A 22,235-nucleotide genomic window follows, 5' to 3' on the forward strand; every position below is an offset into this window, starting at 1 on the left:
AAACCTTATATTCTTAATCTTTATATTCCTAAGAATCTTATGAACATCCCTGTATTACAGATTTTACACATGGTGGAAATTTAAACAAAATATCTCAAGCAAGCTAAGAGGGTAAATTAAATTTCCCAGCATGGTCAGTTCCCAAGCAATAACTTACATGTAAAATCTGGAAGTAATTTGGTAATCCTGTGTAGAACAAAGTGTGAAATGGACGCCCACTGTGATCAAATTCAGCCTCTTTCCTTTTGGAAAATACCTCGCTTGGGTGTTTCAGATATGGTCGGGCACGAGGTTCAAATAAACCAGACGGAAATAAGTATTCAATTGCTTTCTGTAAACATACAAATAAAAGGAATTAGCATTCCCTTGTTTTTATTAACAAAAAGAATCAATACAGTACTAGAAATTCAATTTCATTCATATACATACTACAATTGATTTCTATAGGCAAAAATTATTAAGAATCAACATTCAATTTCTCTGCTCAAGCAAAGAAAATTAAGTATGAAGAACAAGTTTAACATTAGGGAGTTAGATCAAACTAAATGTGAATTGCCAGTTATGGTAGAGTAACACCACTAACTGGATGAATCTTCCCGAGATTTCTGCTTTTGTAACATTCACTTAGCTACAATACTTGCCTCAGAGCAGTACTCCATCGAGTGACTTTTCAAGATCTAAAAATATGTGGAATACAGTAATCTCTTCCTCTTTGAATAATACTTTGTAATTCCTCATTTTAAATACTGCTTTTTTGTTGATCTCTTAAGTATGATGCCATATTTTCATAGCATGTTCAATTAGTCTTATTCCTCTGTATTTCCTATGATACAGTGCAGCCATTTTACCTTTCTATATCATTACTGTAATACTTTTTCTCCCTCTTCTGATCCTATTTCTTCCTGTATCATGCTTTTATGCTCACAGAAGAAAGGATCTCCAACTGCTTTTATGAAGTTACCTGTTACTCTAGATGGTCCTATATCTTTTCCATTATTAATCTTCCTAATTTATCATTATTATTACTATCATCATCATCAAAATTATGTTATTGTAATTTTTGTAGTTAATCCTTCTAAATTCACCATGTCAACATCCTCCAGACCATGTTCCTTCTCTTCCTTTACTATTTTTTTAAATACAGCCCCCATTGCTCCAGTATTTCTTTATTTCTAACTTTTAAATTGTCATATTTTATATACTTTCTACCTTTTATATTTTTCCATTTTTTAAGCCTATGTGTTACCCTGAATAGGATATTTTCCTCTTTTCCCTCTGCTGTGTTTAGATTTTGATTCCATTTCTAACAACAATTTGTTACTTTTACCACTCATGAATGTTAACTTCCCTCTGGGCTAATTAAACACTGTGGTCAGTAACTCTGCTTCTTAAACACTGTGTTCTGTAACTTGACAAAATTCTAAAATAGCTTCTCCATCATTTCTTTCTCCTATGCTTAAATCAAGCTCTGTCCATTACTATGTGGCAATTTAGATTTCTTAGCAGCAATCAATCTGACTGTGGGTCTACTGTCATAGCATTTGATATTTCCCAAAATTCTAACATTAATTAAACTGGTCTTCTTGAGTCAGTCCATATTCAATGAATTTTAGCCATATGGTATGGCATTGTGGCCATTGAAGCCAGTCAGCACTGGAATATAAATCTCGCTAACATGGACAACGGGAGCTAGAAGGAGGGTTTCGTAGCCCAAGGAGCATGGGTGGCTTCTTGATGGCAGACACAGACCTGGAAGAAGATGACTGTTGCACATATGAATAATATCAATACTGTAATCTCAAGAAAACAGGGCTGTCAAATTCCACAGGGAAAGGGCCCTACAGCTTCTACAGAATCCTAAATTTTTTATGAACTTCATCCCTTGAAGGGAAAGAAGGCTATTCAAACTCTGTCAATTACATACACTCCTTCCCCCATGAACAAAGTCAGATATCCATTTATGGAAGGTAGATGGAATGTACTGTAAACATTCTCGATCAACATCATGCAACCAGTACATTGAGTGGGGAGCAGGGACGCCTAGATCAGGTGCATGGGAGTATCAAGGGTTCCGTGCTATTCCTTTCCTTAGTGGCACTGAAGCACCACGAGACATAAAAGTAGTCAAGATGGACATCTTATGTCCTGACAAGAAGAGTGTAAGGAAGTGGGGATGATCCCCTTCACCTAGTTTACTATCAGCTCAAACTGGTCTTAGAACTGGTGTATCAGCATCACCTAATGCATTGCACAAATGTTATAGTAGAAAAACCTGAAGGTACCGGTTACTAGGCAAGCTATATCATCCTCTCCTAAAGGAACCGGACAATCTTGCAGCTCTTGCTCTTCTTCTTTATCCAAGCAGAGGATTTCAAAGAAGAAAAAGATAACGAGAAGATGATAGAAGAGGAGGAGGAGTGAGCTAGTCCTGCAGAAGCACTCTCTACCACTACATCTGGGTCTTCAAGGTCTGAAGAGCCAAAGAGGAAGGGGTTCTCACTGAAGAAGAAGTTGCAAGGGCTTCCCAAATTGGAGCCAAATCAAGGGTAACAAGCACAGGGAAACACAAGGTATCACTGGAGGAATAACACTGGGATTGGCACTCACCCTATCAAAGGGGGGGATTTGGCCAAAGCTGGGGCCTCACTGAAGGTGTACTTGCAATAAACTTTCAGCATCATAAACTATAGACATAAACCCTATTCAGGAGGGACAAAACATCTAATGAGTTGGATGCTTCCCTGTGTCAGTCTCTCACTAGTTGAGGAAAACAGTGTAAGCCTAACCAAACTGAGTTAGGGTTATATTCACCCTTCTTCCTGCTTATTACTCCCATCAACTGGGTCCTACGAGTATATTAAGGAGAGACAGAAGGAATACATTGAGAATGGAATGGGGAAGGAACATAAAATCGTCTTCCATATCAAAGGGGTGGAGCACCCATCCCAGGATACCAGTGAACACTTTATGGCCACCGCCTTCTTTCTGAAACACTCCCACTGGGAAGGAGACCAAGCCTACACAGAACACTAGTGAAATCTTGCACACAAAAATGCCCCCAACAAAAGAGAGCAAAGAGATAAATTGCCCACATGCCTTACCTTCTTTACCAGGACACTTCCTCATGACAAGCTGTACATTCCGGTTCCACAAGCAAAGATTAAGTCCCAACACAAATGGAAATCCAAGACATACGCAAACAAAAGTTAAAGGGAAGTTGAAGGGCCAAAGTAGAACAACCATTTGCTTTGGAGCTAAACACAGAAGTGGCTTGACTCAGTCAGCTTGGTTAGTGAGTGGATACCCCTTACCCCACTGTTACTACTCAACTATATTGTCAATAATTCAACAGCAGTTTCAGCTTCAGGGGGACAATACTAATAATTAATAGGCTGAAAGGTCTTTATTCGTTTAGAAACAAATCAATACAGTATACTGTACGGTTAATCTTTCATTTTTTATTAAGACTAGTTTACCTTGAGGAAACCTTTTTATTCATATTTATTGTCATATTTTGATAAACATTCTCCGGTCTAGTTCTCTGCCACTAACTGGATAAAAACTTCAGGTTTATTGACTTCTTTGTCACTGCTCTTGGTATTATTCTCCAATTAGCTCATCGTACATAATGCATAAAACCTTCAGTATTTCTAATTATTCATTGTATTCATTACTTTTCAGAATACACCATTTAATGTACAAAATATGCAGTTGCTCTAACCATTTTTACCTTTCTTAGGTGAGGTTAATACCACACAGTATTCTGGAAGTTTTATTCTTGTTGTGACCAAACTATAGAATCATCTTCCTAAAGTGCAGTAGGTGAGTAAGAGGAACTTCAGCAGTTCAAACTTCATGGAAATGTTTTGTTAAATATGCTAACATGAGTCCCATTTCAAATTTCATTTGTTATCTTTATTGTTCATTTTAATGTGTTGCTTAGCTTATCTTTTTATTTGACATTTTTTTTTAGATTTTATTCTGAAAACAAAAATTTCTTTGTCCGTGTACCATTACTTTTCTAACTTGGATTGCTGCTTGGTTTCTCTCCAGTATAATATTCTACAGTCTCATCAATTCATTTGAAGTTCATCTCTAGATGTTAAGCACTGTATGAGTAAACTACTTTCATATACATTCATATACTTACTATAGGTGACAGGTTGGCCAGGGCACCAGCCACCCATTGAGATAATACAACTAGAGAGTTGTTAGGTCCTTTGAAAGGCCAGACAGTACTAACACTGGACCCCTCTCTCTGGTTACGGCCCAATTTTCCTTTGCCTACACATACACCGAATAGTCTGGCTTATTCTTTCCTCATTCTCCTCTGTCCTCATACACCTGACAACACTGAGATTACCAAAAAATTATTTTTTGGTCAAGAGGTTAACTACCGAACTGTAATTGTTCAGTGACTACTTTCCTCTTGGTAAGGGAAGAGGAAACTCTTTAGTTATGGTAAACAGCTCTCTTCTAGCCAAAGGACACTCCAAAATCAAACCATTGTTCTCTAGCCTCTGTACCATGGTCTTCCACTGTCTTGGGGTAGAGATCTCTTGCTCGAGGGTACACTCGGGCAAACTATTCCATCTTATTAGCCTTCCTCTTTTTTTGAAGTTTTTATAGTTTATATATGAAAGATTTATTTTAATGTTGTTACTGTTCTTAAAATATTTTATAGCCTAATCATCACCTACTCTCCCTAATAGCCTTTGAGTAACACTTGTATTTCCCAACCTACTAAACACCAAATCACCATTTGACTGCCTTAGTCATTCCAAAAAAAATCTCATCTTATATATTCTTACATCCCTATCTTCATCTGTAAATGTTTCGGGGTCTTCTCCCATTATGTTGGCTAGATGTCGTCGACCTATCTCGTATTCAGCAGTCTCCTCTGCCATTAAAGCATCTGGAAGCATAAAACGGAAAGTTTACTACGGTGTAAAAGTTCACAAAATCAAACAAAGTCTAAAGACAAGAAAAAATAATACTTGAATCACAAAATATTTATAAGTATCACAACTCTTTACCTAGTATCATAAGATAGTAATAATGTAAAAAAAGTTATTCTTACCATGAGCTTCAGCGCGGTTCATATATGCTTTCATGGCTTTGCTCATCTTTTGAGACTGATCATCAGGTGTCTTTCCATCTGCTATACTAACAGCAGTTGAAAAAGAAGCAATATTTTGGCTCCTTGCTGCTGTTGTTGCCTTTACAAACTGCTGCAAAGTAAAAAAGAAAATCTGTTAAAAAACAAGTGAAGTACAGTAGAGACTTACAAATGTAAAGAATGACAAATTCGTAGATAATTTGTAATTTTCCTAACTATACAAACCTTAGCTATTCAACAGGGGTATTACTTTCGGCGTAGCTGAAATGACGAGCCATTAATTTCTAACGAGGGTTAACTACCCACACCGCTAGTTAGCAGGGGGTAGGGAGAGTAGCTTGTTACTGCTCCCCCTCACACACCTGTGATTGAGCTCACTTTGCTTGGAGGTAGTACTTCAAGGGGGATAAGGCTGGCAGGTAAGTTTGCTTAAAGAGCTAAGGTTTGTATAGTTAGGAAAAATACAAATTATCTCGAATTTGCCATTTGTTCCGTAACTAGAATACAAACCACGCTATTTAATAGGGGTGACTCACCCATTAGGAAGGGTGGACGTCCCAGCCAATCTGGCTTTTGGCTTTACCCGGGGGCTCCTTATCTGAGTGTCAGATCACAAGGAAGAAGGAGTCCCTACACCTCGCTAGAACCTTGCTAAGCAAGGTTCGCGGCCTACGCAAGCTGTGAGTGAAGGTATGTAAAAGTGTGACTATCCTGGTAAAGTTATTCCGAGTTCTTTAGATGGAAAAACTGTGCACCAAGACTTTCCCAATACCACCTCGTCAGGGTATGGGGGCGCAACAGTATTAATCTTAATACTAGGTACACAAGGGAGCATGGTTTACCTGCAGTGGTTTGAGGTCAGCTATGTAGAGAACCAAGGATGCTGCTTTCCCCAAGAGGGGAGAATGAAGAAAAGAATAAGGGCCAGTCAAACCTTTTCATTCATGCAGACTAAAACAGGTTAACAATGCCCTCAACATTCTGCTACTTGTCCAATAAAGAGCTTTTAAACCAGCTGTTGTGTAGCCACCACAGGACCAATAGAGAACGTATCATGTCTCCTGTGGGTCACGTCTTGCAGATAGTGGGATGTGAACGTGGTCTGACGCTTCCACACTCCAGCTTGAAGAACCTGCGTCACTGAAAAAAATTTTTTGAAGGTCAGGGACATAGTCATGCCCTGACATCATGAGCTCTGGGACGACGTGACGGAGGAGGGTCTGGATTCAGTGCATGGTCAATGACCCTGCGAATCCACGCTGAGATGGTGTTCTTGGTGACCCTCCTCTTGGTCCTTCCTGTGCTGACGAATAGTGCAGGCACACGAGGACGGGCTGCAGCTGTTCTCTTAAGATACAGCCTCAAACTCCTCACTGGGGATAGTAAGAGATGGTCTGGGTCATCTGTTACACTACGGAGACTAGAAATCCGGACGTAGTTGAATTGAAGCTCCGCTACTCCCAGGATCTGAGTCTTAGCAATAAATTCAGGGACGAAGCTGAACGTTACCTCTCCCCATCCCCTTGAATGGGTCATGTTGTAAGAGAGACCATGAAGTTCACTGACTCGTTGGGCCGAAGCCACAGCTAGCAGGAACACCGTCTTCCCATGGGGGAGGTCTCCCTTCTGACTGGGGGCAGGTAAGTTCATAACTCTGTATAAGTAAGGAAAGTTCTAGCGATGAAGAAACATCCATTCCTTTCAGTCTGAAGGTGAGGCTTAAAGGCTGAGAGATAACCTTTCACTGCTGAGACTGATAGGCGCATTTCTTCAAGCAATACAGAAGACTTTCCACTTTGCCTGGTAGACTGCTGCTGATGACTTCCGCAGGTATCCAGAAGATCGCAACATGTTGCGAAAATCCTCTCTGAGAGAGGAGATGCTGGATAGTCTCTTAAAGTACTTCCTTGAAGACGGATGGACTGGGATCTGGAAGTACAAGTCCTTTAGGTCTAGTGTGCACATGAAGTCTTGCGGTCTTACTGCTAGTCTGACCGTGTCTGCCGTCTCCATGCTGAACGGAGTTTGTTTGACAAACTTGTTCAGAGCTGAGAGGTAAAATGACTGGTCTCCAGCCTCCAGACACCTTCTTTACAAGAAAGAGTTGACTGAAGAAGCCTGGAGATCCGTCGAGGACCTCTTGGAGAGCACCCTTCTTCAACAGGGTCTGGACTTCTGCCCGAAGGGCTTGCCCCCTTGACAATCCCATGGCAAGGGAGTTCAATGACACTGGATTCCTGATCAGGGGAGGTAGAGATGTTATGAACGGGACGCGATATCCTAGACTGATCACGGAGATTTTCCAGGAATCGGCCCTGAGTTGCTTCCACCTGTTTGCGCAACTTTTTAGGCATCCCCCACTGGTGGAGATGCTGGGGGACTGCCTATCCTAGCGTTTACAGCCTTGACTGCTCCAACTAGGATTTTTACCTCCCCTGGAGGACTTTATGCCTTTCCTGTCTTTGACAAGAAAGGGCTTAGACACCGTTGTCTTCACTGCAGTTTTTGTCGTTGCTGTGGTCTTGGTTGGACGGGACTGCTGTGGTGCTGGAGGTTTATAGGGCTTAGATGTTAAAGCCCTATGGAGGAGGGAGTCTTGATGAGACTTCCTCCACCTCTCAGCAGCATGTTCCACATCCTTAGGCTCGAACAGAAGAGACCCCTCTACGGAGGAATGTCTGAGCCTATTGATCTCGACGCTAGGGACCTGCATCTCGACGTTTCAAGATGGTGTTTGCCCACAAGTTCGAGACTTAGTGGGCAAGAAACTCGATCTTGCGCGTGCCTGAGAGTAAGATGGTCTCCATAGCTTTCCTGGAGCGTTCCTTGGAGAAATCCTCGGATCGTATTAGGATACCTAAGGTCCCCAACCGGAGCGTTCCTTGGAGAAATCCTCGGATCGTATTAGGATACCTAAGGTCCCCAACCAGATATCAAGCCACAAAGTAGCTTGCATCGCATACTTGGTGACCCTTTCCTGGTTAAGGATCTCGATTGCCGAGAACGAGACCTGCCGGCTGGAGTCTCTCTCAAGAGGGACTCCCCTGGTTAGCTCTTCCAGAGAGTGGTGAAGAGGAAGAGCTGAACTGGGTTCCTCCAGAATCTAAAAGTACCTCCTCTGCTGTACGCGAGGAGGTGGGAGGAGCTTGTTCGTAGTGCTGGCACGGTTGGAGGAGGCAAACTCAGAGAGCTGTTGGGAGATCTTGTCCCTGAAACTCTTCACCCCTTGAGACCAGGGCAGGGCTGCACTGGTCTTTGAGGGTTTCTGAGTACCAAAGACGCGGTCTAAGACCGTGCCTTTGCCCTCTTGAGGGAGTATCTCGGGTCGGAAAACCCATTGAGAACCCTCATTAAAGTCAGAACCTGCCAGAATGCATGTTCTGACTCCTGCTGGTCTCCTCCTGTTGTAGGACTTGCAGCGAAGTCTCCTTCGATCCCCAAAGGCTCTTCTTAGGGTGAGTCGCGGACATTCCCTGAGTGGCTGGCTGGCTCCATCCTAGCCCTAGTGGAGGACTTTGGCATGGTTTTGGAGTCTTTAGATTCCTTCCGGGGAAGGAGGTAAGACACCAACATCGTTGAGAGTGGCACGTCCCCTATACTCTCAGACTGTGATTAACTCTCGGCGTGAAGAAAGATTTCCTCCATTGGTACGATGGGGGAAAGTCTCTCTTCGCGTGGTTCCCTAAGTGACTGGAGATCTTCGTCCGAAAGGGATGGAGAGCTAGTCTGAGGAATAGGAGGAACTTGCCTCAATGGTCTGAGTGGAGTCAGTTTCGCACTCGGGGAAGTGACCACGTCCGGAACTCCTCTTTTCCTCTTCAAAGGGGTAGAGGAAGCCATGGCTCCATGCCCTAGATCAGACAGGACAGGCTTGAAAGCCAGGATCATGGCTCTGGTCAAGGCATTGAACCAGGGATGCTGGCTGACAGACCCCCTGAAGGGAAAGTTACCGAAGGTTCCCTGGGAGGAGTTACTGAAATAGGTGGGTTTGCCTTGGAATGTAGCTTAGGGATCCTGAACCCCTCTGCATGTTTCCCTTCTCCCACAATGCGCAGTAGTAATATTGGTGCTCGCGCGCGGGAGACTGTTGGCGCGCGCAGGAGAATCATGATGAGCGCGCGGGAGAGTGTTAGCACACGTCCATAGAAGAACGAGCGCGCATTTGGGCGCGCAGGGGAATCATGATGGGCGCGCATCAGTAGGAGAGAGAGGGCGTGCGTGCGTCTCTCTGTGTGTGTGCACGTAGGAGAAAGATGGCGCGCAGGTGAGAGAAAAACTGGTGAGAGCTGGCGCGCAGGTAAAAGTTGGCATGCAGGTGAGGGCAACAAGGTTGTTGCTTCACCTACAAACTTGCGCGCAGGAGAGTGATGGCGCACAGGTTTTGGCTGGAGTGCAAGATGGGGCACAGGCACATGTTGGCGCACGGGAGAGCGCTGTTGCGCAGGAGAACGTTGGCGCGCAGGTAACTGGCGCGTAGGAGAAATTTGCAGGTGGGCGATGGCGTGTAGGAGATCGTGGGCGCGTGGGCCCAGGGCTCATAGGTGCAGGAGAGCACTGGTGCGCAGGAAATTGTTGGCGAGCAGGAGAGCGCACTTGCGTTGTGGTGTGCTGGTGCGTAGGCGACCCTGACCGTGTATGGTCAGGGTGCGCAGGTAATCGTGGGTGCATGTGCGCATATGGGCGCATAAACACATGGCACGCAGGAGAGCGTTGAGGATCTAGATGGCGAGTAGGCGCATGTTAGCGCGCAAGCGCGTGAGGTTGCTGCCTTTTGTAAGGGCGAGCAAGATGGGTGGTGTGCTGAAGCATTGGTGACTGACGAGCTGCAGGTGAGCGCTGGTCAGGTTGCGTGGTGCCCAGGGCGAGAATGATGGCGCGCAACAGCGCACTCTAATAGAGCTTTATTAGGCTCATACAGGAATGGCGATGGAAGGTCGGCAGGTCTGTTGGATGGATGGTCGACGTGTCCTTTAAAAGGACGACCATCCACCGAAGGAGACCGCGAATGATCTGCAAAGAGGTCTAGGACAGAAGTCACAAGACTGGTTGCAGGTGAAGTGATGGATGATCGGTCTAGGAGCTCCTCTGCGGGGGACTGCATTGAAGACGTTGAACCAAAGAGGTGCCTCCTCACCGCAGGTGAAGGAAGGCGAGCTTTCCGACGGATGCGCCGAAGAGGAGTCTCTGTAAGTGAACTCCCCCGAGGGAGAGAAACACTAGCAGGAGAGACCGATGATGAACTTAGTTTCCCCCTCGGAGGATGGTCAGGTATGGGGGAAACCAAGTCGACAGCTACTGTACAGTCTGGAGTGGCAGAGGAGATGGGTGATGTCGCACGAGACACCTCTGACACAACAACGTCGACAAGTGTGAGGGGATCTACCTCTGAAGGTGACGACAATTGCTTGACAGAAGCACCTATGCAGATGAAATCAAGCAATGCCTCCTTGGAGGGCGAACCCGTGAGCGCCAAGGAGGACCAAATCTGAAACACGGAAGTTAGTGACAAGGCCTCCCCCAGGGGGAGAGGTGGTGCTGCTTCGCTAGGGGAAACAACCTCATCTCTCGAGACGAAGGGTTGGTCAGAAATAAATTGGTCTACGCTACTACTTGACGGTCTCTCGAAAGAGATCGACCGAGTAGGAGCTTCGGAGGAGGTTTGGGCGACGGAAGAAGAGGCCTTGGATTTTTCTCCATTCGAAGCAACCTTCGAAGGTGAAATATCCCGCCGTCGCGAAAACCTCTCCCACTTGGAGGAAGACCACTCCCTACACTTGTTGACACTATCACACCATTGACCTCTGCAAGAAGGACAAAGGGCGTGAGGATCAGTCTCGACTGCCGACATGAATGTTCCACAGGGGCGGTCGGAGAGTCCAGGGCAGGTGCGCACGGTCGCATAAGTCAACTTCACACACACAGTCTAAGAAAAAAGAAAAAGGCATTGATGACTGCCAATTGTCGGCGAGGATGAAGAACAGAAACGTCCGTTCACCATCCGAACTGAAAGCAAAGTGAGCTCAATCACAGGTGTGTGAGGGGGAGCGGTTGCAAGCTACCCTCCCTACCCCCGCTAACTAGCAGTGTGGGTAGTTAACCCTCGTTAAAAATTAATGGCTCGTCATTTCAGCTACACCGAAAGTAATACACCCCTATCAAATAGTGAGGTTTGTATTCCAGTTACGGAACAAATTATTTTCACTTTTTATAATATATTGTTCAGATGGTTGGTACGAAAAACTTACACAAATCTATCATAAATTAATAATGTATCTTTAACAACACATGATGGTATCCCAACAACTTTTTTTTTAAGTTCCAAGGATATCTTAACGGTACCATGCAAGTGTTGCTCCCTTTGGCATTTGTTTTTTAGCAATGCATTGTTGCCAAAAATACCTGAACCTAATTTTCTTCTTAGTTGGGGTTAAAGTATAAATGATGCAACCTAAGTGCTTCCTTTACTACAGACTTCAACAACGTCAAACAATGTACTGTATGTACAGCGATGTATTTGTGTTTATTGAGATTTATAATATTTGTTGTTCACCTAAAAGTCATCATAAACGTGCAAAGCAAAGCATGTACTGCTTGTCAAAATAGAGGAGCAAATACATAGTTGAATAGTGAGCAAAGCAACCTAAGGCTGAGCGTAAACCAAATGAACATGACAAAGTCGTAGATAATTTGTACAGTATTTTTCCTAACGATACTAACCTTTAGCTATTTTTTTCCTTCTTAAATAAAAACCCTCCGCTATTTATAGGGGTATTACTTTCGGCGTAGCTGAAAGATGAGCCATGATAATTTTAGTGAGGGATAACTACCCTATCCACTAATTAGCGGATGGGGGGTGGGGTTCACTGGCTACCCTGCTCATTCACACCTCTCGGCTGAGTAACCACTTTACTTTATGGCTCGGTAAAGAACGGACATGCTACCTTTCCCTCCCGCAAAGCCTTGCCTTGATTGCTTTTCTGTTTAGTTTATTCTTTTGTGTGTTTTTTTTTATCTTATACATATATATGCGTGTATATATGTATGTATGGAAACATACTCGTAGAAGTTAAATATTTGTAACTTTAATTACAGATGACAACGTATCCGGCATTCTCTGCCGTAAGGGAGTTGTCATTGTGTTGATACTACCTCCCCTACCTTGCCGCCCTCCTTTGCGTGGGTGCCCAGCAGTTTCTAAATACTCCCGTGTGTTTGTTTCAGTACCCGAGTTAAAGTTTATAATGGTTCCGCTCCCTTTTGAGGAATTCTCTTACAAGGTAGGTGACTTATTCCCCGAATAGTTCTTGTTATGCAGCAGAATTGTAATTCATCACAACTTTTATTTCCTTTTCTAACAGATAGCAGCAACATAGAAAGCAAGGCCGATGGCTTCGACCGCTCCGGTCAATGTCCTGCGCTTCCTGTGGCAGCTCGTGAGCTGCCCACCTTACGAGGTAGCACTCGTTGCCGACCTTCAACTTGAACAAGGCTTGTTGATGGGAAGCATAGAGTGGTGCAAGGAGCTTCGCCTCCAGAGGTTGGAGAACCTTCCCTTACGAGGGAGTGTTAACCTTCCCCTGAGTTGGGCTTCGCCCCCCCTCCTTTCCAAGGGAGTTTCCCTACTTAATCCGTTCGGCAACCTTCCCTCTTTCGTGAAGAATTGCTGACAGCTCGATGAAATCTGCTTCTGTTATCTCGTCGCCGAAGACTGTACTTCTTCCCCTTGAGCTTGGGAAAAGCAAGCCATAGGCTCATTCCTCTTTCGGGGGGGAACTCCTCTCACATTCACGAGAGATTGTTACGCCTGTGCTTTTGTCCTAGCCGATATCTTCCTTCGGGAGGCCTTCTCTCTCGTTCGCGAGAGAGATTATTATGCCTTCGCTTTTTTCCCATAGAGCTGGGAGAAAGCTTGTCTTGGGCGATGTCTTCCGGTGGGAGGACTTCTCTCTCGTTCGCGAGAGATTATTACGCCTACGCTTTTTTCCCATACAGCTGGGAGAAAGCTTGCCTCAGGCGATGTCCTCGTTCGGGAGGACCTCTCTCATTCGCGAGGGAGAATATTACGCCTATGCTTTTTACCCATAGAGCTGGGAGAAAGCTTATCTTAGGCGATGTCCTCCTTCGGGAAGACTTCTCTCTCGTTTGAGAGAGATTGTTCAGTGACCAACATATGTCGTACGCCAACGCTTTTTTACCATAGGGCTAGTTGAACACTTGTTGTAGGTGATGTCCTCCTTCCGGAGAACTTTCCTCTCACTCCCAAGACAAAACTTGCGTTCAGCTTTAGTGTTAGAGATACTGGATGTCGCAAGCGCTGAGTCTGTTTCCGATGCCAAGGAGTTTGCTGATCCACCAGGGGCAGTGGCAGAGCTTTCTCCGAAGCAGGTTTCCCCTTCGGAGGAAACGAGCCTCTCGTTCTCGAGAGAAGACCGCCGCTGGGCATCGGCGGTCCCCTTACGCTTATGGTTCTCCTTCAGGGGCGGAGCGAGAGCCTAGTCTGAAGCGACGTTCTCCTTCGGGAGAACAAACCTCCCCTGCGAAGGAGGTATCTTTAGAGCTGGATCAGTCTCCCCTTGGGCGGAGTCTGCTCTGCGTTCCTCTCCGGCGGATCGTAGGGTGTAAGGGTTTGTGACCCCTCTCCATCCCGGACATTCTCCTCCTCGTGCTGTGAGGAGACATGTTTTTTTAACCTGCTGGTTCTCCTCTTGGTGATCATTAGCCTTCGGGCTCTCTTCATGTTGATCCTGCGGGTTCTCATGATCTTAGGAGTCATTGGGGCCTCTGTCGCGCTGGACTTTCGCGTTCATGCGACTTGGAACCATCGGGTTTCAGTTACGCTGAGCCTTATGGCTCTTGTATCGACGGTTACATTGAACCTTTGGGCTCTCGTAACAATGGTTACGTTGAACCTTTGGGCTCTCGTAACGATGGTTACGTTGAACCTTCGGGCTCTCGTACCTCAGTCATGCTGATCCTTCAGTGTCTCGTGACAAGGATACTTCAGTTTCCCATTGCGCTAACCCTTCAAGACTCGCAACACAGGTTACACTGAGACTTCGGGCTCTCGTGCCTTTAGTCACGCTGACACTTCAGTGTCTCGTGACAGGGAAACTTTGGTTTCCCGTTGCACTGACCCTTCGGGGTCTCACAACACAACCTTCGGGCTCTCGTGCCATTAGTCATGCTGACCCTTTGGGGTCTCATGGTAGGGAGACTGTGGTTTTCCCGTTACGTTGACCATTCGGGGTCTCGTAACATCGGTATCGCTGAGCCTGTAGGCTCTCGTGCCGAACGCTCTCTCCTAGTAGCATGACCTCTAGGGGTTCACATGATCACGCTAAACCTTCTGGTTCTCGTAACCCTCGTCATCAGGCTAAAAGTAATGGAAGTGTCTGCTACTGTATTTGAGAAATAGCTTTTCTCCTGGCTGCTGTCAATCCCTTTGACCATGGCAAAACTGCGCTGGTCTTAGGGGGTCTCTGGATACCAAACATCTGGTCCAGGACCATTTCCTTACCTCCCTGGGAGGTATCACCAGATCAGACAGCTTATTTATGGCTCTCATACATGCCAAGACCCCCAGAAGGCATGTTGCAACTCCTTGCGCTCATGTCCAAGACGTTATCTACCTACAAGCTCTCATCCATAGGAGCCTGGAGTAGGTCAAGGTCAACTGGGTAGTGAGGACCCGCATCAGAGGATCTCCTATCCATATTTGCTTTAGCATACTTTGCGACCATTTTTGAGTCTTTCAACTCTCTCCGTGGAGGAAAATGCTCTTCCAGAATGGAAGGTTGTAGAAGAGCTAGCGGTTCCTTTGAGACGCTAGACTACACGATAGACGATTGCTCTTCTGCTGGTGCTTTTGGTTTGGAAACAGGACGTTGGTCTGAGGAAACAATCACTACCAGTTGAGGCCGAAAGGAATGGATGGAAATTTCCCTGGGCGAGCCAAGATCTCTGCTTGTGAGGGGGTTGAATGAGGTCTACGTGAGGTGGAGTACCTCGTTTCATCCTCCTCTTCTGCCTGGTGGTAAGCATGTCCCCCGGGGTGAATCAGGGTTAGAGGAAGTTACTCAAGGACTCCCTCCGAGACAAAACTTACCCTTTCCTCAGCACTTAGTCTGAATAGAGAAGACAGTTGTGCCCTCAGAACGGCACTGCCTTAGGCCGATTTCATCCTAGGTTCAGAAGGGCCACCAAAGTAAGATGCCCCCGAACTCTCTAGCAGAATTTAAGGGGAAGGCTTGATATAGGCCTGTCGAAGCTGAGGGGGGGGCTGGAAGAGCTAAGCCCATTTAGGACTTCTGCAGGGTTGACACAAGAGTGTCATACCACTAAAGAAGCTCGCCTCCCATCGACAAATATGGAGTTTTTATGATAAAACAAAGTTTTGTGAATACTTACCTGGCAGTTATATATACATAGCTAATTATCTCTATTTCGGCAGAATTTTTCTAAAACTAGGCAACCGCCTTGTGGTGGTTGGGTGGTAACACCCGTTAAAGGGTGGTAGGAGGAATCATTCCCGTTTTCTGTTCTTCAGTTCATCTATGCCCGACCTGTCTCCTGAGGGGAGGTGGGTGGGCCTTCGAATGTATATATAACTGCCAGGTACAGTAAGTATTCACAAAACTTTGTTTTATCATAAAAACTCCATTTTTGTGAATAGAACTTACCTGGCAGTTATATATACATAGCTGATTAACACACTTGGAGGAGGGTGATAGACAGTAACATCGTTGGGGAAACAACCAAAAAAGTTGTAGGATAAATAAACACCTTGATTCCTTACCTGCTAAGGTAGCTGACTTCAAAGGTTCCTGCCTCTTGAGTCGCTTTCCCTTAGGAGTGTCAGCCAGGATGTGACCTGCAGTGCTGAAAAACACTCAATCGAGTCTGTCAACGGGGTGAGACCAACAATCTGACTAGACTTCAGGACTACCTATTGCCCAAAATAAAAAAAAAACCGCAACTTTACCAAACCAACCACCTAACATTTGCAAAGTAGATAAAAATAATCTAACTAGACTGAGGTGACTGTACACAAGTCGAAGCCCTCAGACAACCAATAAAAAAATACACCAACCTATGTACAAGTAAACAAAACTAAGGTTGAGGGGAGGTAGTAACTCCTTTGCCTAATACAGAAGCCGTGGCTACGTATGGTCCCAAGGTATAACATTTCTCATAATCCACCCTCACCTCTCTGAGGTAATGAGAGGCGAACACAGAGTTGCTCCTCCAGAATGTCGCATCCATAATTTGACGGAGCGACATGTTCTTGCGGTAAGCAAGCGAGGTTGCAATGGCCCTCACTTCGTGAGCTTGCACTTTTAAAAGTCCGAAGTGTTCCTCCTCACACAAGAGATGCGCTTCTCTTATCACTTCCCTCAGGAAAAAGGATAAAGCGTTCTTGGAAAGGGGCTTTTGAGGATCTTTCACAGAACACCACAGGGAGCTAGAAGAGCCTCTCACACTTTTTGTGCGAGACAAGTAGGTCTTGAGGGCTCGTACTGGACAGAGCAGCCTCTCTTGCTCTTGACCCACTAGGTTGGTCAAGTTAGGAACCTCAAAGGTCCTCGGCCAGGGCTTAGAAGGGTTCTCGTTCTTAGCGAGAAAGTCTAATCTCAAGGCACAAACTGCCCCATTCAGATTGAAGCCTACCTGTTTTTCAATTGCATGGACTTCACTAACTCTTTTAGCTGTTGCTAAGGCCAAAAGAAAGAGGGTCTTCTTGGTAACCTCCCTAAGGGGAGCCTGTGAGATGGGCTCAAATCTCTTGGTGCACAGAAATTTAAGAACCACATCAAGGTTCCAAGAAGGGGGCTTTAACTGGGTCTGCTTGGTCGTCTCAAAAGACTTCAAGAGGTCATGTAAGTCCTTGTCGCGAGACAAGTCCAAGCCTCTATGCCGACAGACGGAAGAGAGCATACTTTTGTACCCTTTGATAGTGGACACAGCTAGCTTAGCGTCCTGTCTGAGGTACAACAAGAAATCCGCAATCTGGCTCACAGAGGTAGTGGATGAGGAAATCTTGTGCTTCCTACACCAAGCCCTAAAAGTCTCCCACTTGGACTGGTAGACCCTCTGCGAAGAGACCCTCCTCGCTCTGGCGATAGCTTTCGCAGCTTGCGCTGAAAAGCCTCTCGATCTGACGAGCTTCTCGATAGTCTGAAGGCAGTCAGATTGAGAGCGAGGGGGTTTTGATGATATCTCTCGAAGTGGGGTTGTCTGAGCAGATTTGGACTTGCAGGGAGGCTTCTTGGAAAGTCCATCAACAAGTCCACCACCTCCGTGAACCATTCCCTCATCGGCCAGAACGGAGCTATCAGGATCATCCGTCCCGAATCGAGGAGGGCGAATTTCCTGACTACCAGATTGATGATCTTGAACGGGGGAAAAGCATAAGTGTCCATCCCCGTCCAATCCATCAAAAAGGCGTCTACTGCTATTGCCTCTCTGTCCGGAACTAGGGAGCAATAGATGGGGATCCTCTTGGATAAATTGGAGGCGAAAAGATCGATGAGGGGTCTCCCCCACAGCCTCCAGAGAATCTGACAGACCTGTTGGTTGAGGGTCCATTCTGTGGGAAGGACCTGCCCTTTCCTGCTGAGCATGTCCGCCCTCACATTCTTCTGTCCCTGAACAAACCTCGTCAGCAGGCTTATCCTGTTCTCCTTCGCCCAAAGAAGGAGCTCTCTTGCTGTCTCGAAGAGAGACAGAGAGTGAGTCCCTCCTTGCTTCCTGATGTAAGCAAGAGCTGTGGTGTTGTCTGAGTTGACCTCCACAATCTTCCCAGACACCAAGTCCTTGAAGGCCTTTAGCCCCAGAAAAATGGCCATCAGCTCCTTGTTGTTGATGTGCCATCCCAGCTGAATTCCTTCCCAATAGCCTGAGACCTCCTTGCTTCCTAGTGTTGCCCCCCAGCCTGACTCTGATGCGTCTGAAAACAACACTAGGTCTGGGTTCTTCTTGTGTAAGGAGATCCCTTCCCCTAACAAGGTTGGGTCCAGCCACCACTTCAGAAGAGTCTTGACTTCTATTGGAATGGGGAAGGAAAAGGAGTCTTCCTGCATCTTTCTGTTCCATGTCTTCGAAAGAAAGTGCTGAAGAGGCCTTAGGTGGAGTCTCCCCAGAGAGACAAACAGTTCGAGGGAGGATAGAGTCCCCAGCAAACTCATCCACTCCTTCGCTGTGCATCTCTTCTTGTCCAGGAAAGTTCTGACTTTTACGAGACACTTGGTCTGTCTTTCCTGAGAGGGAGAAGCCCGAAAAAGAACTGAATTCAGAACTATCCCCAAATAGAGAATAGTCTGATTCGGTCTGATCTGAGACTTCTCCCTGTTGATGACCAGGCCTAGATCCTGAGCCATCATAAAAGTCTTCCGTAAATCCTCCAGACATTTCTCCCTCGATCGTGAACAAATCAGCCAATCGTCCAGATAGAAGGATATCCTTATCCCTTCCTGATGCAGCCAACCTGACACATTCGCCATTACCCTGGTGAAGGCTTGAGGAGCCGTGCTGAGACCGAAGCAAAGAGCTCTGAATTGGAAGCACTTGCCCTCCATTACAAACCTCAGGTACTTCCTCGAAGTCGGATGGATGGGGACATGGAAATATGCGTCCTGCAAGTCGAGGGACACCATCCAGTCCCCTGGACGTACTGACGCCAGCACCGACTGAGTCGTCTCCATGGAGAACTTTGTCTTCTCCACAAATACGTTGAGAGCGCTGACATCCAGGACGGGTCTCCATCCGCCCGAGTTCTTGGGGACCAGAAACAGGCGATTGTAAAAGCCTGGGGAGACTAGATCCCGAACCGGTTCTATCGCCCCCTTGTCTAGCATTTGGTTGACAAGGTCTACTAGAGCCTTCTGTTTCCCAGGATCTGAGTACCGGGCTACTAAGGCCAGCGGAGCATCTGCGAGAGGAGGTTTTTTCAGAAAGGGGATCTTGTATCCTTCCTTGATGACTGAGAGGGACCAGGTGTCCGCCCCTCTCCTCTTCCAGGACTGCCAAAAACCTGACAGTCTTGCGCCTACTGTCTGGAGGAGACGAACTTCATTTCCTGGAGCGAGGTCTGAAAGAACCCCTGGTAGATCTTGGTCCTGAATCTTGCCTTCTCCCTCTAAAATCTGATCTTGAAGTAGTCCTGCCCCGAAAGGGCTGCTGGAATCTCCTTTCCTCCCGTTTCAAAGAAGAAGGAGGGGCTGCAAAGGGCTTACGAGCAGAACGAGATAAAAGGTCTTGGGTGGCTTTTTGGGCCAGAGAACCCGTAATGTCATTAACCAGGGACTCGGGAAAAAGATGTTGAGAGAGGGGGGCGTAAAGAAGCTCAGACTTTTGAGCATTGGTAACAGACCTAGAAGCAAAAGAGCAAAGCAGAGCTCTCTTCTTTAGGACCCCAGCTGAGAACAGAGCAGCCAACTCATTCGCCCCATCTCTGAGGGCCTTATCCATACAGGACATAATGCTGGTAAGGTCCCTAGATCCATCCATCTGTTCAGTTTTCCTTGCGAGAGTCCCAAGCGACCAGTCTAGGAAACTAAAAACCTCAAAGGCTCTAAAAATACCTTTGACGAGATGATCCAGCTCCGACATTGACCACATGACCTTGGCTGAGTTGAGAGCATGCCTTCTAGCAGAGTCCACTAAACCAGAGAAGTCACCCTTGGAGGAGGAAGGCACTCCCAGACCCAAAGGTTCTCCAGTTGCATACCACATACCCGCTCTTGAAGCAAGACGAGCTGGTGGAAACGAGAAGGAAGTCTTAACTGTTTGTCTCCGCTCCATCATCCAGTCATCAATCTTCGTGAGAGCCTTCTTTGCGGAGATAGACAGCTTCATCTTGATGAAGGCCGACTGTTTCTTTGCCTTCTTTCTGTTAAATTGGGACTGAGGAGATTGAGGGGCAGCAGGTTGGAATTCCTCTCCAAAAAGTTCAAGAAGGGAGCGAGAGAGAACTTTGTAATCTCCCACAGCGTCGGCAGGATTATCATCGTCATCAGAAACATCCTCGAGGGCCTGATCCACATCTGCAATATCCTTCGAAAGAGAAGAATCCTTAGAACCCGACAAGGGCAAATCAAAGGCATCATCCTGCAAAAGACGGGTTGCATCCTAGAGTCCCGCGCTAGAAGAATCCTTGGAACGAGAGGCAGTATCGTCCCGAAGAGGCAGGGTGGTATCGCCCTGGGACCGAGAACGAGAGGCAGAGTCGTTCTGTCGTCGAGAGCGAGAGGCGGTATCGTCGTGGCGGCGAGAATGAGAGGCGGTATCGTCGTGGCGGCGAGAATGAGAGGCGGTATCGTCGTGGCGTCGTGAACGAGAGGCGGTATCGTCGTGGCGTCGAGAACTAGGGTCGGTATCGTCGTGGCGTCGTGAACGAGAGGAGGTATCGTCGTGGCGAAGCGAACGAGAGGAGGTATCGTCGTGGCGAAGCGAACGAGAGGAGGTATCGTCGTGTCGAAGCGAACGGGAGGCGGTATCGTCTTGGTATCGAGAACGAGAAGCAGCGTCGTTCGATAAGGTATCGTCCCGGTATCGAGAACGAGAAAACGTATCGCCCTGGTATCGCGAAGAAGTATCGCCTGGCGAAAGCACACATTCCTCATCCCGGCGTGGAGAGGGAGAAGTTCTCTTTAAAGAAGAACTCCGTTCTCTCTTAGAAGCAGACTTCTTAATCGGCAACGAGTCGTCTTTACGTCTGTCAGACTGGGCGTGAGGGCGGCTAAAGGCTTGTACTAAAGTCAAAAGTTGTTCCTGCATGACAGACATAAAGGATTTAGCAACATCAGCTGGGTCTTGCGGACCCGAAGGGGGGGGCTGACAAATAACACTCGTATCTTCGGCAGCAGGCTTCGTCCTTTTCACAGGCACGGAGTCGAAATCATCCTCCGACGGACAAGGTTCATAACTGCTAGAACCGGGAGAGAAAGAACGAGACCGTTCGTCGCGGTTCCATCTCCTCTTAGTAGGTCTTGAAGCTTCATACTTCCATTTACGTCTGGACGAATTCGGAGAAGAAAACAACACATCCGACTCGTCTTTCCCGTGACGGTCAAGAGCAGCCTGGGAATAGACAACAGGACTGTCTGAGGCGACGGCTGACCGAGGGTACGTACCTCTCACCCCCTTTCGGTCATCGACGTACCTTCTCCCTTGGTCCTGGGAGCTTGGTAGAGGTCTAGGCCTAGGGGTATGACAGGTTCGGTCGGTCGCCACCTCCACTGCACTAACACAAGCACTTTCACTTTCCTTACCTTTAAAGGCCTCCAGCTGTTCTTTAATGGCCTTCAACTCGGCCGCCAGGCTAGCGTACCGAGGGTCATCCGTAGATACGGAACCTGTAGGAGGTGCAGGAGTTACTACCTCAAGGGAAGGATCAACTTCCAAAGAGGAATCAATAATAGGATCAATAGATAAATCTACGCTAAGTTCGTCTTCCTTACCACTAACAGACTTAGACTTAGACCTAGAAGCTCTCCTAACTCTATCGAGCTCTAGCTTACGCACATAGCGCTTCATAATTAACCAATCTTTCTCATCCAACACCTTACATTCCCCACACCTATTATCAAGGGCACAAACAAAACCCCTACAATGAGAACAAACAGTGTGAGGATCAACCGCCATTTTGGGTAGTCTCACCTTACATTCCTCATTCGCACAGATACGGTAATGACTCTTTTCACTCATAATGAAAAACAGCAAAAAAAAAAGCTAAGAGAAAACAAAATACAACGATCGCCAAAACCCCAAATCAGAGTACTTCACCAAAAAAGCAGACTGGTACACCGAGCAGGGAAAGCGAAGAAAAACTCTTAATGACGGACCAACGTGTTATCGATCCGGCCGGCAGAGATGAACTGAAGAACAGAAAACGGGAATGATTCCTCCTACCACCCTTTAACGGGTGTTACCACCCAACCACCACAAGGCGGTTGCCTAGTTTTAGAAAAATTCTGCCGAAATAGAGATAATTAGCTATGTATATATAACTGCCAGGTAAGTTCTATTCACAAAACTGGTGTTTCCTTCGGGAGTCCTTGAGGAGGAGAATGCCTCTTGGTGGTATGGCGTTTGGGCGCCTGAGACGCTCGGGGAGACA

General features: G+C 46.6%; 1 protein-coding gene across 1 annotated transcript in view; it reads right to left on the bottom strand.

The window, feature by feature from the left end:
* LOC137656852 (small ribosomal subunit protein uS9m-like) overlaps window positions 1–22,235 on the bottom strand; it is a 104,661-nt gene that overhangs the window by 79,640 nt on the left and 2,786 nt on the right. The window contains exons 2-4 of the mRNA XM_068391208.1: window positions 5,081–5,231; window positions 4,812–4,915; window positions 158–331 (exon numbers count right to left, since the gene is read on the bottom strand). Coding sequence (XP_068247309.1) covers window positions 158–331; window positions 4,812–4,915; window positions 5,081–5,231 — 429 coding nt within the window. The remainder of the gene's footprint in view (window positions 1–157; window positions 332–4,811; window positions 4,916–5,080; window positions 5,232–22,235) is intronic.

The sequence above is a fragment of the Palaemon carinicauda genome, chromosome 17 (assembly GCF_036898095.1).
Source record: "Palaemon carinicauda isolate YSFRI2023 chromosome 17, ASM3689809v2, whole genome shotgun sequence".
NCBI lineage: Eukaryota > Metazoa > Arthropoda > Malacostraca > Decapoda > Palaemonidae > Palaemon > Palaemon carinicauda.